Source organism: Melanotaenia boesemani, chromosome 24, assembly GCF_017639745.1.
Source record: "Melanotaenia boesemani isolate fMelBoe1 chromosome 24, fMelBoe1.pri, whole genome shotgun sequence".
Taxonomy (NCBI): Eukaryota; Metazoa; Chordata; class Actinopteri; order Atheriniformes; family Melanotaeniidae; genus Melanotaenia; species Melanotaenia boesemani.
In genome coordinates, this window is record NC_055705.1 from 5,521,355 (window position 1) to 5,539,076 (window position 17,722).

Genomic DNA, 17,722 nt, shown 5'->3' on the forward strand with positions numbered 1-17,722 from the left:
AGACTGAGGCAGTTTTTACCTCAGGGTTATTGGGGTCTTTGATAATCTGCATAGGAGGTGGTAGAGGGGTGTGGCTTTCCTCCTCAGGCTCCTCCTCCCCTCCACTTTGCCCCGCCTCTTCCTTCCTTGCTTTCTGCAGAATCAGAGCAACAGTTCACGTCACATGTTAAATTTTTCTGTTAAAGCAGTGGTTTCTATGTTTTCATACCATCTGTGCGTTGACAGTGAGCGGTGTAGCCAGTTCTGGCCGGTTGTCCCGCCTCCTGGCTCTGATTGGAGGCTTTTTCTGCCCGTCAGCTTTTCCCTGACTCAGCCTCCGGACAGGACTGGTTAACCAGCGCTGTGACAGACAACAGTTACAGCATCATGCCCACCTCCCTGAAACACCTGGAAGTCATCGTTCCGCCACTTCATTAGCAGCTGTTACCTTCAGAGTGTTCCCAGTTCCAGAACCACTGCGTTTGGGCCCTGGAGACCCCACAGCGCCCCCTGGAGCCCCACCTACTCCACCCACCGTTGGTGAGGTGGCACCTGAGAGAGGAAAGACATGAAGTGAATAAAGATGGCGGATGGTGCAAGTGCAGCGATCTCTGGACGATCATTGTTGTCTCACTTTGGTTGCTGGTCTGAGTCTGGAGGCCTGAACCCTCAGAGCTGCACAGACTGGAGTCTGAAGATCACAGAGAGACACGGTTACGGGTCAAAGGTACACCACCACAAACATATCGACCAATCAATCAATAAACATGCAAATAAATAAACAGATAAATAAACAAACAAGTAAATAAATTAATAAAATGAATGACGGTTACACAAAACAACACCAAATAAACAAAAAAGCTAAAGAATGAAGAAATTCACAAACATAGAAATAAATACGACTAATTAAGAAAATACATTTAAAAAAATCTGATCAAATAAATCTAATTCATAATAAATTAAAAATAGATAAATAAGCACATAGATGTCTAAATCAATTAATAAATAAGTAAACATACAGACAAACAAACAAATTTAAAACAATTTAAGCGGATCACTTCGTCTCTGCATGATCGTTTGTTCCAGGATCTTTTTATTAAACGTTGTTGGTGTGAAAAGGGTTCATAGTTCCATAAATCTGAAGCCAAAGTTCACTTCTTTAATCATTATGTAAAAACTGCTGTGGGAGTGGGAATGTTGTGATCAGTCAGCTGATGATAAAACCTCCAATGGATCCAACCCAGAAGTTTCCAAGCAGCAGAGATAAAGGGAATAGAGGCTCTCTGGGTTTTATTTTCATGTGTTGGCTCAGCAGGACTAAGGTCAAGTACAAAAGCTGATGCAGAGGGAATAACATGTATAATGTGTATGTATGTATAATATGTTCAAAAGCAGGATTCCTGAGAGATCCGTTATATTTGAAATGTGCAGCATCTCACGTTGACCAGACTCGAGGGCTGAGTGATTAAACCTGATAACAGGACGCACGTTCCACATCCGAGTCAGGACTTTTTTATTCTTCCGCCATCATGAATAAAGTTTATTTCATTTGGCTCCAACATGTTTACATACAGGTTCATAACGACAGGTTCATAACGGCGTCTTGATGTGTTCCTCAGCACACGCCTACTGATGCAGCGGTGATAGGACAGTGTGTGTGTGTGTGTGTGAGCATGTTAAAATCTATCAGATGTAACATGCTTCGGCCAGCGAGGATTGCTGGAGATCAGGTTTGTGTTCTCATCACCTCTGTGACGTGTAGAAAGTGTGACAGCTGAAAAGACAACGCACACACAGCGTTTCCTGCCCTCTGATCACACCATGTGTGTGTGAGCAATGTTTGCTTCCATCAAGATAAGAAACCTGCTGGTCTTGTTCATCACTCGTACGCTACTAACCCCAAACTTACACACTGAACATACGAGCCAGAAACTGGATTTAGTCTCAGTCACTGGTAAACACACGAACACACATTTACCTACTTCTGTCACTCATTAACCAACACACACACATTTCTCTCTCTCTCTCTCTCTCTCTCTCTCTGCGTGAACCCACCTCGCTCGTCCTCTCTCACAATCAATCCCCAAACGCCTGAACAATCCCAGCATGCACCTCTGCCCCGCCGCATGCTGCCACATCAGTCCACTCAGATGAAAGACCGTAACGAAGACAGATGGTCACACAGACAGAGGACTTTCTACACCGAGACTACACAGCAAGTGGAGGGTGGAGTGGGCGGAGACAAGCACGGGGGCAGGGCCAGTCTCAAGAGGGACGTGGTCAGACCGACTTTATTCATCAGACTGAAGAAATAATAAAATCATTTATGTATGTTTGTCTCTAATAATAATAATAATAATAATTTGATTTAAACAAATGTGAAATATATATAAGAACTCTAGAAAAATAAAAACAGTGAGTTTTAATAAAACCATGTGATAAAATATAACACATGAAAAAAACTTAGTTAAATTAAATTAGTAAAATAAAGAAAAAATAATGTAAAATTAGTAACATGTTTTATTAAAATGTCTAATAAAATTATTATTATAGGAAATTAAAAATTACCTAACAACTATAATGAAAATACAGATATTTAAAATAATTAAATAGTAAATAATAGCAAATAAATAATTAAACAATCCAATTAATAAAATGAAGTTTTAGTTTAAGCAGCATAGAATTAAAATATTAAATAAATGAAAACATTTGCAAAACAACAGATCAAGTGAAACAAGCATGCAGAAATATGTAGAATAGTAAAATATCTGATCAACAGCACAAGGAAAATGTTTTTATTTAATCATTACTCTAATATGAAAACTAACAGAAGTAATAAAAAGCTGTGAATCAATAAAACAAAAGTCAAATAAACCAGAGAAAGTAAAAATAAACTGACATGAAAACAATGTTATTTTTAAACTCCCATTGTTTTGGGAAGACCACCCAGCAGGTGGTCTCATACACGGAGCATGCAGGATGTTAAACTGCAGGTTCCTGTCTGTGTGAAACTCCTCCAGGTCAATGTTTAACCCTGAAACCGCCTCACCTCTGGACCGAGACTCACCGTGTACGTCTGGGACAAACCTGGTATCAGCTTCAGGCCATTTTCAGTTTCATGTGTTCACAGCTGAACCTGAAAAGTTCCGCCAGCACAAAGACAGAAACTCAAATCTCTACCTGGTTATTATTATCTGGGAGAAAAAACGTCTCTAGTTCTGGAAGAATAGGATGGCTGGTTTTTGTTCTAGTTTTCTCATTTTATTCAAGTCCAAACAAAATAACATCACTGCAAAGAAAAATGCTGAACTACAGCAACAGGTAGTTCCTTTACTTTGTTTCTTTACAGGTCATTTATGCTGGAGACGGACGGATACGCAGAGGACGGATACGCAGAGGACGGATACGCAGAGGACGGATACGCAGACGGACGGATATGCAGACGGACGGATACGCAGAGGACAGATAAGCAGACGGACGGATACGCAGATGGATGGATATGCAGACGGACGGATACGCAGATGGACGGATACAAAGACGGACAGATACGCAGATGGATAGATATGCAGACGGACGGATACGCAGAGGACAGATAAGCAGACGGACGGATACGCAGATGGATGGATATGCAGACGGACGGATACGCAGATGGACGGATACAAAGACGGACAGATACGCAGATGGATGGATATGCAGACGGACGGATACGCAGAGGACAGATAAGCAGACGGACGGATACGCAGACGGACGGATACGCAGAGGACGGATACACAGACGGACAGATACGCAGATGGATGGATATGCAGACGGACGGATACGCAGACGGACGGATACGCAGACAAACGGATACGCAGACGGACGGATACGAAGACGGACGGATACGCAGATGGACAAATAAAAAGACGGACGGATACGCAGACAAACGGATACGCAGACGGACAGATACGCAGACGGACGGATACGCAGACGGACAGATACGCAGACGGACGGATACGCAGACAAACGGATAAAAAGACGGACGGATACGCAGACAAACGGATACGCAGACGGACGGATACGAAGACGGATGGATACGCAGACAAACGGATACGCAGACAAACGGATACGCAGACTGACGGATATGCAGACAAACGGATACGAAGACGGATGGATACGCAGACAAACGTATACGCAGACAAACGGATACGCAGACGGACAGATACGCAGACGGACGGATACGCAGACGGACAGATACGCAGACGGACGGATACGCAGACAAACGGATAAAAAGACGGACGGATACGCAGACAAACGGATACGCAGACGGACGGATACGAAGACGGATGGATACGCAGACAAACGGATACGCAGACAAACGGATACGCAGACTGACGGATATGCAGACAAACGGATACGAAGACGGATGGATACGCAGACAAACGTATACGCAGACAAACGGATACGCAGACGGACGGATACGCAGACAAACGGATACGCAGACGGACGGATACACAGACAAACGGATACGCAGACGGACGGATACGAAGACAGATGGATACGCAGACAAACGGATACGCAGATGGACAAATAAAAAGACGGACGGATACGCAGACGGACACGCAGATGGACGGATAAAAAGACAAACGGATACGCAGACGGACGGCTATGCAGACAAACGGATACGCAGACGGACGGATACGAAGACGGATGGATACGCAGACAAACGGATACGCAGATGGACAAATAAAAAGACGGACGGATACGCAGACGGACGGATACGCAGATGGACGGATAAAAAGACGGACGGATACGCAGACGGATGGAGACGCAGACGGACGGATACGAAGACTGACGGACACTTTCTTCTGTCTCCTGCCTCGTTTATACGAGTATTTGGTGTGTTTTCTTGTGGATCAGTAGTTTGAAGCAGCAAACGGAGAAAAACCGCCAGAAACCACAGGGTAGGCAGGATAGCGGACGTGACTAGGGCAGCGTGATACGGCCTTTAACTGATATCCCGATGTTTTTTAGCCTTATCCTGTTACATGATATATATCTCGATGTTTTGAAACCTCCTCTAAAACTCTGTAAATGATGATTTTAACATTATCAGCATAAAACACCACCAGTAGGATTTAAGTAAACTCTGCTAAATTTAACTTCGCTGTGATTTTTTTAAACTTAATAAAACCAGTTTTCTATGGGCCAACATCAACCCCCACCACCCATAGAACTTCAAGTTTATTTTATTTTCTGTAATTACTCATTTAATATCTTGTATATGTTTTCATCCAGTTATTTTATATTAAAATATTTTCTTCTTATTTAGGCTTTTTCTGTTTTCCAGCAGATCACTGAAGCAGTAATCCAGGGTTCCCTTTCTTCTAAAACATGTTTTTTTTACTTTTATTAGAAAAACTAAACAGCCTGGTTTTATCTTTTTCTCATGTTGACATGTAATTACGTCGCGTTTGACACGTGCACACAGGTGAGCTACCCTCCCACCAGCACACAGCGCGTTGCAGACTGTTGCATAACCACCTGTGAAACAGACAAAAATATCTGCTTTAATAGTAAAGTCTGTTGAAATGAGCAGTTGGACATGTTTTCTGCTCCGGTGTACTAAGAACTTCATGTCCATCAGGAAACACGAATAGCTGAAAAATTCGTCTCCTCGTCATTCTCGTTGTTTCTGAGGCAAATTACTGCTTAAAATGGACGTCTCACATTTAGCTTCTATCTCTTAACGCTCATAAACTAGCTAGCTAGCTGCATACTCCTTGGCTTAATTCTTCTTCCTGTCTCTCCTGAAACGCTTAAAAAAAGTTTATACTCGATGTTTGCGATATAGCCATTTGTCTATATCTTATGAAAAACTTCTCGGGATACATCGAGTACACTCGACATGTTGCCCACCCTTACACATGACCAGTGAAAGGAACAAACCAGAGAAGAAGAAGAGGAACAAGAAGTAGAAGAGGACGACGTCGAAGACAAGAGCTGTAGAGATGTCAGGCAAACAACTTTATACTGCCCACTAGTGGATGAACTGACTTCATAACCATGGCAACGTAAAAGACACATGGAAGTGTGAAGGTGGTGACGTATGACAACGTTTGAAATGGACTGACCCATTACGTACGTAAAGCCTTGTTCCCACCAACGGGTGGGCATTGGGACGGGACGGTTATAAGCTATCATCTTGTTGTGTTTCCACAGCCAACCCAAACCTTACCTGAGAGGCAGAGTATCAGCCAGGTAGCGATAGATGCCTGAGCTACGTAATAACATGACACCATCGCAGCGCCTTCCTTAAAGTAGAACCAAAACACCACTCAGAAACAGAGGAGGAGGATGGCATCATCCACCAGTTTGTGTTCTTGCTTCTTGGCGGTCCTTCGTGACGCCATTTGAATCAACAAAAAGAAAATGTGTTGCTCTGAACACGGAGCCGTTCCTGCTTTGTTATTACACCAGGTCGCACAGGAAGTGACTGTTTTTTCAGCTGATTAACGTGTCAAGCTCCACCCTTTAGAGGTCAGATCGGTTAGATTGGCACCCCAAAGGAAAGGTCCCCACAGAGTAGGACGGGGCGGGTCAGATATTACCCTTCCGGAAGAACACAACCAAAGACCAATAAAGAAAAATGTCATCTATCAATAACATCTATGTTTCTATTGGTATCTAATCTATTCACTAAAATAACTTGTTTTTACTCTCTTAGAGTGAAGCATGTCTACTCACCATGGGTCCACATACATGGCAGCTGCCACCAATCTTACTACGGTGTCTCTGAATGGACAAACAACTGAGTGTGAAGCTTTAAACCTTCAGTAGCAGCTTTGTCTGGTAGGAGCTAGAGCTCCGTTTGGGATCAGTAAGACATCAAAAGCACCATAGAAGAAGACACATGTAGTTACCTGTAGGGCAGTCATCGCTGCACCTGAGGTCGCTGGATCCATCACACATGAAAACATCTTTATGTCTGGAAGAAGTTTGGCCACTGACAGCCACCGTACATTCACAGCTGTGCTATACCCATCTTTACCACTAGATGTCAGTAATTCTACACACTGGACCTTTAAGGGTCGTATGTTTAGTTTAATTCCAGTGGAACCAGTGGATCTGAAGCAGACTCTCCTGCCATAAACCGGTTTAGTCAGATCGGTCTGGAATGTGTCGACTTGTCTGAAAAAAGTCTGATGTTGATGCAAACGAGACTAAATGCTTTACATATTTCATATTCAGCTGCAGGACAAGACCTGAGGGTCTTTACAAACATGGATTTAAATATTTATGGGGACAGAGAGGGAGAGACAGGAAGTGGGACATCACAACAGTACAGCGCTCACACTGAGGATGTTTAGAAATGAGGATGTTTAAACGGGAAGACGCATGTTGTCCTCGTGGCTGCAGCAGCCTGAGAACAAAACCGTCTACTTCAATGTTTTACTGGATTCAGAATCTTGTGTTTCTAGAAGCTTCTCTGAGATGCATCACTAGCATCTGTCAGCTGTGTGTGGTAACAAGTCCCGCTAGTAAGACAGATGTAATCTGGATACTCACCCTTCCCAGTGCTAACGGCAGAGGAGGAATTAGAGGTGGAGGTGGTGGTGGTGGAGGAGGAGTTGCAGGAAGAGGATGTGGTGGTGCAGGTGGAGGAGGTGCTTGAGGATGTGGTGGAGGCCGGGATGAGCCCCTCCATGTCGGCTGCACTGTGGGAGTGTGACAGGCAGAGGGCGCTCATGGGCAGCAGACCCTCCTGTGAGGAAACAGAGTGGTTTCAGACAGGTGAAGCAGAGGCGTGTCTCCCCCTTTTCTTATACCCTCGCAGTAGCGGTTACCTGCTGGGGCGTCTGATCCGTAGTCCTGACCAGACACCACCCGGGCCGGTCCGCCGAGCGCTCCACCAGCTCCACCGTCTGACCGCAGCGAACACCGAGCTCTCCTGGTCCGCCGGCGGCGAAGTCCAGCAGCACCACCACTAACTCACAGCCTCCAGACAGCTGCAGACACATCATCATCATCATCACCATCATCATCACCCAGTCAGGATGCTCATCATCATGAAGAAAAAGTTCCAATCAGATCAGCTGCACGATCAGTATCTGATCAGCCACAACATGCAGTATAAACCTGTAAGCCACGCGCCCTCCTGCTGCACTGGTCCATCATGTGATGCGGACAATGAGACCAGGTTGCCGTGGTTACTGCCGACTCCGTGCTGACTGATAGTGAACCCGAGCACATGGGCTCCAGCTGGGGGGAGGAACCCTCCCTCTGTCAGGGTCCGCAGGGAGAAGAGGGAGTTTCCCAGTTAATGTAAGCCAGCTGTGGTCCTGGTCCAGAGGAGCCCTGCTTCGTCCAGACCAACGCTGAGCTGGCGGGAAGGACGAGCTTTTCCTTCCCCAGAGGCGGGACTGCAGGAACCGGACCCGGTCCCAGTCAGCAAACACGGACCTGATCCCTGGCTGGGGTCAGCCACAAGAACGCGGACCTGTCTGTTCTAAATAATGGTTTTAAATTTAAATTAGCCTCACTGTTTATTCTTAATTTCTCTTTAATTTGGTTTCAGTAAAATGTTTTAGGAGAAACTTTCTATTGTTCTGTTTTTTATTAAATTTAAATAAAATTTTTAATACACTTTTAAATTTTAGCGTATTTAATTTGTTTCTGTCTCAAAGGAATTTTATATTTTTTCATTAATTAAATTTTCTTATTGGAAAATACATCTGTTTTACAGTATTTAACAACTTTAACACCATATATATATATATATATGTGTGTGTGTGTGTGTGTGTGTGTGTGTGTGTGTGTGTGTGTGTGTAAATAATTCAAGTTAGTTTATTTTGACTCATGGAATTTTTATTATTTCTATTTTTTCTTTTTTTTTCTTCTTGATTTCTATCAGAATGATTTTAATTATTTATCTTTTTTTTAGCTTTTTTCGGTTATTTTAAGAAACAGCTTTAAGACGCTTAAATGTCCTCAGGAACATTTTAATTCTTTTTTAACGGCATTTGTAGAAATGTTTTTAATTTTATGTATTGGTTGATTTTTATATGTTTTTGACAATAAATTTTAGTATTTTTCAGGTATTTTTCTATTTCATTTTTCATTTTTACTCCCTTCTTCCTCGTGATTGGAGGAGGGAGAGCAGAAGTGCTGCAACCTGCTGTCTCCAGGGCCGGACTGGGACAAGTCAGGCTGGGAGTCAAAGGCCCCCAGCTCATATACTGCATGCACATGCTCACACTTGTGCAAGAGAACGTGCACACACACATGGACTAAGTAATCACCACAGCTCATTATTCTAGACCAACATTCCCATCAAACTAGAAACCACTAGTCCATGTTTTTGTCCTCTACTCTCGGCGAAAGGCTCAGTCCTACAGTAAAAACTGGAGTGCTGTATTAATGATGACATTAAAACAGGATAAATTAATTATTACACATTAATGATATTTACCCAACAAGTTTATAAAGCTGGAATCACATCATTTACAACCAGACAAACACACTGATTTAGTCTTCCTGATCAGCTTTTAACCTGGACTAATAAATGTTCCTCATTGGCTCATTTTCCAGCTGTTTCTGAGCTGGACAGATGTGGACAGACGTGGACAGACGTGGACAGATGTGGACCTGTGTACAGACCAAGCATCAACGTTTTTTCTACGACAGCAGGAAATCAGGTGTCGTGTTATAAACCTGCAGCTCTTCTCCGGCCGTCTCACCTGGATCCTGGATTTATTAGCCCGTCTGTTGCTGCTGCTGGTGGGAATGGAACAACCAGAACTCTCATCCTGAACTTCTTCTATTTCTGGGAAGGCTCCTCTCTGCTCCCCTTCCCTCCATCAGCTTGTCCTCTCAGCTGTTCCAGCTCCGCCTGCTTTGCTCGTGTTGGTTAATCTTTAATCTTAATCAGGCTACTGATCGATCGGCGTGAGCCTGTTAGTAAAGGCTAATAGAACAAATCATTTTGTTTGTGTGTGGATGCCAGAACCAGGACGGCCAATCAGCCGCACTGATGTAGAGCCTCAGGGAAATGTCCCGCTCGTCCCGTCGGCCGGTCCGGGCTCAGCTGTCTCTACTTCTCTGAGCTCCAGGATCTTCTGAACGTGTCAGCCCTGATCTCTTCAGACACATTTTCACCATGTTTCATGTCTCAGGACATGTTCGTCCATCGTGCTGAAGTTTCCAGGCTCTGAACAGAACTAAGGGACCGTAGCTCGCCGTCAGCACATCAGAGGTCACGGCTGCTAACCCCCCCCCCCCGCAGCAGGTAAATAAAAACAAACGTACCTCGTCAGCAGAGCGGAGACGTTAAAGCTTCTCGGAGTCTGAGCAGAGGAAACTCCCTCAGACACACACCAAAACACACACACCCATCCAGCTGCAGCTGCGATGAGGTCATACCCACACACCCCTCTGAAAGTGCAGTGTGCTCATGTGTGTTCGTGTGTGTGTGTGTTCACCTTGTCGCTGTCGGCGGTGTTCTGAGACGTCCTGGAGGCGATGGAGACGGTGTCGGGCTGACTGCTGGCATCACCCAGACTGTCTGCGTCCTCGCTCGTCTCCCTGGAAACGACACAGGTGTGGGGACACGTCACATGTAAGTATTCACTTATACCCGAGTCCTTTGGTTTTATGGACGTTTTTAAGAATCAAAACTTAAATTCATTTTATTTATCAGCTATTCTGTTAATGGAGAATCCAGGTTTTATTAGAGCAACAGATCTGATGCAACAAAAGGCTGGAAAAGTAACTGGTACAAACCAGAAACACCTGGAGGAGCATTTGAAACTAACCAGGTTACCTGGTAACAGGTCAGTAACATGACTGGTATAAAAGGAGCATTTCAGAGAGGCAGAGTCTCTCAGATGGAAAGATGGACAGAGGTTCACCAATCTGAGACAAACTGGATGTAAAACTGGAAGAATTTCAGAAAAATATTCCTCAGCCTCTGAAGCTCAAACATCTACAGTGTAGAACAGGGGTGGTCAACGACGGTCCTCAAGAGCCACAATCCTGCAGGTTTTCCATGCGTCCCGGCTAAATCATTTATTGTGTTTTTATTTACATTTTACAAAGTGTCCTAAGTTTTTTCTTGGAATCCGCGCAAGTTCTGTGCTGTGCAGTGTTTACCATGGTGGTGTTTAAACCAGGAATTTAGTGCAGAGAGTATGATATAAACAAGTGAGAATCAGGAGGAATCTCTGTGTGCTGGGGAATTTCAGCAAGACAATGTTAAACTATTTACTGGCTCAATTATAACAGCATATCTTTGCCAGAGTGTTCAAAATTGATCAGGGTGGGCAGGTCATGTGATCACACGGTAGGCCTGTTATTATTCCAGATTCTGACACACTTCATTAATCTTAATCACAGTTGTGTCTCCTGACCTGCGGGTGATGCTGCGCTGTCGTCCCAGGGTGGGGTTGGGTGTCTTGGGGAGGGGGATGGGCTCCCTCAGTGCCCCCCGCAGGTGACCCCGCCTCTCCTGGATCACCTGTCGGATACTGCGAACCCACTCCTGCTTCAGCTCCAACGATGCCGCCTGAGAAACAGATAAAGACATGAGCAAGAGGTTTAAATGTAAACGAATGTTAATAACAGGTGTGCACGTACCTTCAGGACAGTCTTGTTGTCGGAGGTGGGTGTTCGTCCAACCCACAGGGCGAACTTGCAGGGATCTCCTTCTATGTGCTCTGTCACACCCAGCTCAGACGTCTGACACAGAAACAGTAGTTTTACTTTAGATTTCAGTTTTAGACTAGTTTAGCTGGACCTGGACCTGTTCCCTCGCCAGCTTATGAGGACTGAGTTACCTTTGTAGACCAACAGCAGGAGCACGTCCTCGTGAACAAGTCACCTGAAGCATCCCCTGGCTTTATGCTTAATGTTCACACAGTCTTCAGTAGTTCAAGTTACACCTCATTCAGTATTAATTCAGTCTCCTCAAATACTACAGTTAAAACAATAAATAAACCCAGATTTATAAATCTCATCAGGTCATTTTTTATTCGCAGTAGAAGATCAGCAACATGTCAGATGGTGAAACTGAGACATTTTACCATGTGATGGAAAATATGAGCTGATAGTGAATCTGATGCAGCAACACGTCTAAAAAACAGTAGTTCCAGATGTTGCTCTAAAACCTCCATGTACTTTTCAGCATTGATGGAGCTTCACAGATGTGGAAGCTGCCCACGCCATAGGCACTAATGCAGCCCCATCCCATCAGAGATGCAGCTTTTCACCTGTCCACTGATAACAAGCTGGATGCTCCCTCTCCTCTTTAGTCTGCAGGACACGCCGTCCATGCTTTCCACAAACTAGTTCACATCTTCATCCAGGTTTCCACTTTGCCTCAGACCGTTTTAAATGAGCTTTTGCACAGAGATTCCTCCTGATTCTCTGATTCTGTATGATATTCTACACTGTAGATGGTGGATCGTCTAAGTCTGAGGAACATTTTTCTGAAATTCTTCCAATTTTAGATCCAGTTTGTCTCAGATTGGTGAACCAGTTTCATGTTGTTGACCTTCTACTAGAAATAAAATATGATCTGATCGGATTTATGTTTTCCACAGTGATTCAACTGTTTGAAATTGTGGTTGTAGATTCAATGAAGAAGTTTGCCTTTAGAAACAGAATAAAGACCTAAAATAATCACATCTAAAAGATAAAGTTTTACTTTCATGTCAATTTTTTTATATTCGCTATTTATTTGGTTTTAGTCTGTGTTTAAAGCTGCGAGCTACCCTCAGCCTGCTCTTGTAGAGGTATTTGGTCCGTCCAGACGAGTCTTTCATCTCCTTGCTGAAGATGAGCGACAGCTCGAAGAGGAAAAGGTGTCGGTCTCGTCCCTTTCTGATCAGAGATTTCGGCTCCCAGACCAGGAAGGAGTCCTGCAGGAGGAGTTCGCCCTGCACCTCCAAACCTTCCTCCAGACCTGCCGGTGCATCACATGGAGGACAGGTGATATTATTTCATACCAGAGACCAGAGAGACAGAACCTGAAGAAACGTGGTCTGAAATGTTTAGCTAAGGTCTACCTTCCAACATGCTGACATGCATCGCATCATTTGCTCTCTTCGGGACGCTCAGCATCACATCCAGGCCTTCCTTTATCTCCCCTTTACCCTCCTCACAGCAGGCCAGCAGCTCCTGCAAACACACATGGTGATCAGGCAGACACCAGGACAAATCTGTTTCTAGACTAAAACTGTGAGACGACAGTCAGCATCATTTTCTAGTTTCCTGCTGGCTGCACCATTAGCATGTAACATGCAATCTGGCAGGTCTGTCCTGGACTAGAGAGAAGGATTCGCCCAGGTCGCCGTGGCAACCACACGAGGACACGCCACCAACAGAGCAACAGAAAATGACTTTCAGCATCATCAGATGTGCTGTGTCTGAGGGTAATGATATTTGGTCTGGCAGTGGAATCAGGGACTTGTCTTCTGGTCCAAGACCAGGACTTGTTTGTAGTAGTGTAGATGGCAGCTTCAGCCTCCAGCTCAGATTACAGAAAGTTTTCAGACGGTTTTTCTTTCAGTATTCCCGGCACACACCCCGAGTCCTGCCGGCTCCACACACACTGCGTCAGACTGGAAGCTGCTCTCTTTAAAATCCCTCAGAGTTGTTTTTTACAAACAGAAGAGAGAAAAACAGAAGCCGTTCTGATCCCAGAGTCTCTGGACCTCATGTTCTGAGTGAACAGTGTGTTCACCTTGAGCAGAAGCTGGTATTTGGTGATCCTCTGGACTGGTTTAATGAGAGCTGAGGAGATGGAGTTTGCTAAAGCGTGTCTCCTCTGGACCTCCTGCAAACACAAAATGAACAGGTTATTATTCAGCAGGGTAAGATCAGGACCTGCAGGACAGCATCTTTAAATGACTGGCTGGCTGAGCACCGACTTAGTCCAGTTTTGCCAGGAGTCTGATTTCAGACTTGGTCGTGTTAATTCCCTGTTAGATCCAAAACCTGCCTCTGGACTAGACTCCCCTCCGTCTGGACTGTAAATCTCCATCTCAGAAGCTGTGAGATGCTGTACTCATGTAGTCAAAGACTGAGTCCAGGAGGGTCAGACCTAAGCTAAATAAAAAGGGTTTAAAATGACCTCGAAAAATCCCACGCCGTGTTGCTGGATCAGTAAACTGGAGTCCGGTTTGTTCCTGCAGTACGTCACATACATGTGGAACTTATCAGCCTGAAGAGATGAAACCACAGACAGATTTAGGCTTCTGCTCTGTGATGCAGGTTTTCATAGAAATAAGGCCGAGCAGCTCTGGTTACCCAGGTAACGAAGCAGTGTCCCACGTCCTCAGGAAGCTGTTCGTAGTTCTCCAGCTCCTTCAGGAAAATACTGACAAACACAAAGTTCTGCATTACTTCACTGAAAATGATCTGCAGGAACAAACTAACAAGCCGACTTCATGATGTACAACACCGGTTCTAAAATCTGTGTAAATGAAAACAGAAGGATTTATAAATCTCCTCCATCCATATTTTACTCCCAGTAGAAGATCAACAACATGTCAGATGGTGAAACTGAGACATTTCATTATGTGATGGAAAATATGAGCTGATAGTAAGTAACATGTCACATGTAACAGTAAAATTAACATGACTGGGTATAAAAGGAGCATTTCAGAGAGGCAGAGTCTCTCAGATGGAAAGATGGACAGAGGTTCACCAATCGGAGACTAACTGGATCTAAAACTGGAAAAATTTCAGAAAAATGTTCCTCAGACTTTGAAGATCCACCATCTACAGTGTAGAATATCATCAGAAGATTCAGAGGATCAGGAGGAATCTCTGTGTGTTGGGGACCAGGCTGGATGCTGGTGATCTTCTGCATTAAAAGCAGACATGATTCTCTACTGGAAACCACTGCATGGACTCAGGAAGACTTCCAGAAACCGCTATCTGCGAACGCAGTTCACCCTGAAACCCACAAATGCAGGTTAAAGCTCCATCATGCAGAGAAGAAGCCAGATGTGAACAGGATCCAGAACCAGCTTCTTCCGTCTTCTCTGGACCAAAGCTCATTTAAAAGGGTCTGAGGCAAAGTGGAAACCTGGATGAAGATGTGAAGTAGTTTGTGGAAAGCATGGACGGCGTGTCCTGCAGACTAAAGAGGAGAGGGAGCATCCAGCTTGTTATCAGTGGACAGGTGAAAAGCTGCATCTCTGATGGGATGACGCTGCATTAGTGTCTATGGCGTGGACAGCTTCCACATCTGTGAAGCTCCATCAATGCTGAAAAGTACATGGAGGCTTTAGAGCAACATCTGCTCCCATCCAGACAACGTCTCTTTCAGGGAAGACCTTGCAGATTTCAGCAAGACGATGCTGAACCACATCCTGCATCCATCACAGCAGCATGGCTTCACAGGAGAAGAGTCCGGCTGCTGAACTGGCCTGCCTGGAGTCCAGACCTTTCACCAGTACACAACATCTGGAGCTTCATGGAAGCAGAAATCCAGCAACCAAGGTCCAGGACTGTAGAGCAGCTAGAATCCTGCATCAGATCAGAATGGGACAACATTCCTCTCCTAAAACTCCAGCAACTGGTCTCCTCACTTCCCAGATGTTTCCAGACATGTTAGAAGAAGAAGATGCTACACCTGCTGAACACCACCCTGGAACTACTTTTTACACAGTGCAGAACATCACCCTGGAACTACTTTTTACACCGTGCTGAACACCACCCTGGAACTACTTTTTACACCATGCTGAACACCACCCTGGAACTACTTTTTACACCATGCTGAACATCACCGTGGAACTACTTTTTCCAGACGTGCAGAACGTCACCCTGGAACTACTTCTTACACCATGCTGAACATCACCCTGGAACTACTTTTTACACCATGCTGAACATCACCGTGGAACTACTTTTTCCAGACGTGCAGAACGTCACCCTGGAACTACTTCTTACACCATGCTGAACATCACCCTTGAACTACTTTTTACACCATGCTGAACACCACCCTTGAACTACTTTTTACACCATGCTGAACATCACCGTGGAACTACTTTTTCCAGACGTGCAGAACGTCACCCTGGAACTACTTCTTACACCATGCTGAACATCACCCTGGAACTACTTTTTACACCATGCTGAACATCACCGTGGAACTACTTTTTCCAGACGTGCAGAACGTCACCCTGGAACTACTTCTTACACCATGCTGAACATCACCCTGGAACTACTTTTTACACCATGCTGAACATCACCGTGGAACTACTTTTTCCAGACGTGCAGAACGTCACCCTGGAACTACTTCTTACACCATGCTGAACATCACCCTTGAACTACTTTTTACACCGTGCCGAACATCACCCTGGAACTACTTTTTACACCGTGCTGAACATCACCCTTGAACTACTTTTTACACCATGCTGAACATCACCCTGGAACTACTTTTTCCAACAAGCTGAACATCACCCTTGAACTACTTTTTACACCATGCTGAACATCACCCTGGAACTACTTTTTCCAACAAGCTGAACATCACCCTTGAACTACTTTTTACACCATGCTGAACATCACCCTGGAACTACTTTTTCCAACAAGCTGAACATCACCCTGGAACTACTTTTTACACCGTGCTGAACATCACCATGGAACTACTTTTTACACCGTGCTGAACATCACCGTGGAACTACTTTTTACACCATGCTGAACATCACCATGGAACTACTTTTTACACCATGCTGAACATCACCATGGAACTACTTTTTACACAGTGCTGAACATCATCCTGGAACTACTTTTTACACCATGCTGAACATCACCCTGGAACTACTTTTTACACCATGCTGAACATCACCCTGGAACTACTTTTTACACCGTGCTGAACATCAACGTGGAACTACTTTTTACACCGTGCTGAACATCACCGTGGAACTACTTTTTACACCATGCTGAACATCACCATGGAACTACGTTTTACACCATGCTGAACATCACCATGGAACTACTTTTTACACAGTGCTGAACATCATCCTGGAACTACTTTTTACACCATGCTGAACATCACCCTGGAACTACGTTTTACACCATGCTGAACATCACCATGGAACTACTTTTTACACCATGCTGAACATCACCCTGGAACTACTTTTTACACCATGCTGAACATCACCCTGGAACTACTTTTTACACCATGCTGAACATCACCCTGGAACTACTTTTTCCAGACGTGTTGCTGCATCAGATTCACCATGAGCTCATATTTTCCATCACATGGTGAAATGTCTCAGTTCCATCAACTGACATGTTGTTGTTGTTCTTCTACTGGGAATAAAATATGACCTGATGAGGTTCTGTTTCATTTCCATTTTGCACAGAGTTCTGCGTTTTGTGGAGTTGGTGTTATAGATGATGCAATAATGCAGATTATTACTCTGCACTTCTTGTAGAACTTGTGTTGGATTTGTGTGACTGTGGTTCATTTTAAAATACAATTTCTCAGGGAACTCATGATGTGCCAGATGTTTTTGTTTTGTTGCGCATGCATCAATGTTTTCACTCCTTCATGTTGTCATATTTGCAGTATATTTAGTGGTACCTGTTGTGGAACTCGTAGATGTCCTGAATGTTTCCAAACACAACATCGTCCTTGTTGGTGAGGCCAGGCGGGATGTCCTCTGAGCCACTGGTCATCTCCCACAGGTACGTCTGAAGCAGAAAACAGTGTCACCATCAGGAAGAGCTGTGCAGTATTACAGCACCATGTCATCCTACA

General features: G+C 44.5%; 1 protein-coding gene across 1 annotated transcript in view; it reads right to left on the bottom strand.

The window, feature by feature from the left end:
* LOC121635531 (kalirin-like) overlaps positions 1–17,722 on the bottom strand; it is a 56,252-nt gene that overhangs the window by 11,757 nt on the left and 26,773 nt on the right. Inside the window, exons 31-45 of the mRNA XM_041978733.1 lie at positions 17,546–17,655; positions 14,263–14,332; positions 14,087–14,176; positions 13,697–13,789; positions 13,020–13,131; positions 12,726–12,916; positions 11,590–11,691; positions 11,364–11,518; positions 10,437–10,539; positions 7,803–7,964; positions 7,525–7,720; positions 614–670; positions 428–531; positions 209–340; positions 20–133 (exon numbers count right to left, since the gene is read on the bottom strand). Coding sequence (XP_041834667.1) covers positions 20–133; positions 209–340; positions 428–531; positions 614–670; positions 7,525–7,720; positions 7,803–7,964; positions 10,437–10,539; positions 11,364–11,518; positions 11,590–11,691; positions 12,726–12,916; positions 13,020–13,131; positions 13,697–13,789; positions 14,087–14,176; positions 14,263–14,332; positions 17,546–17,655 — 1,791 coding nt within the window. The remainder of the gene's footprint in view (positions 1–19; positions 134–208; positions 341–427; positions 532–613; positions 671–7,524; positions 7,721–7,802; positions 7,965–10,436; positions 10,540–11,363; positions 11,519–11,589; positions 11,692–12,725; positions 12,917–13,019; positions 13,132–13,696; positions 13,790–14,086; positions 14,177–14,262; positions 14,333–17,545; positions 17,656–17,722) is intronic.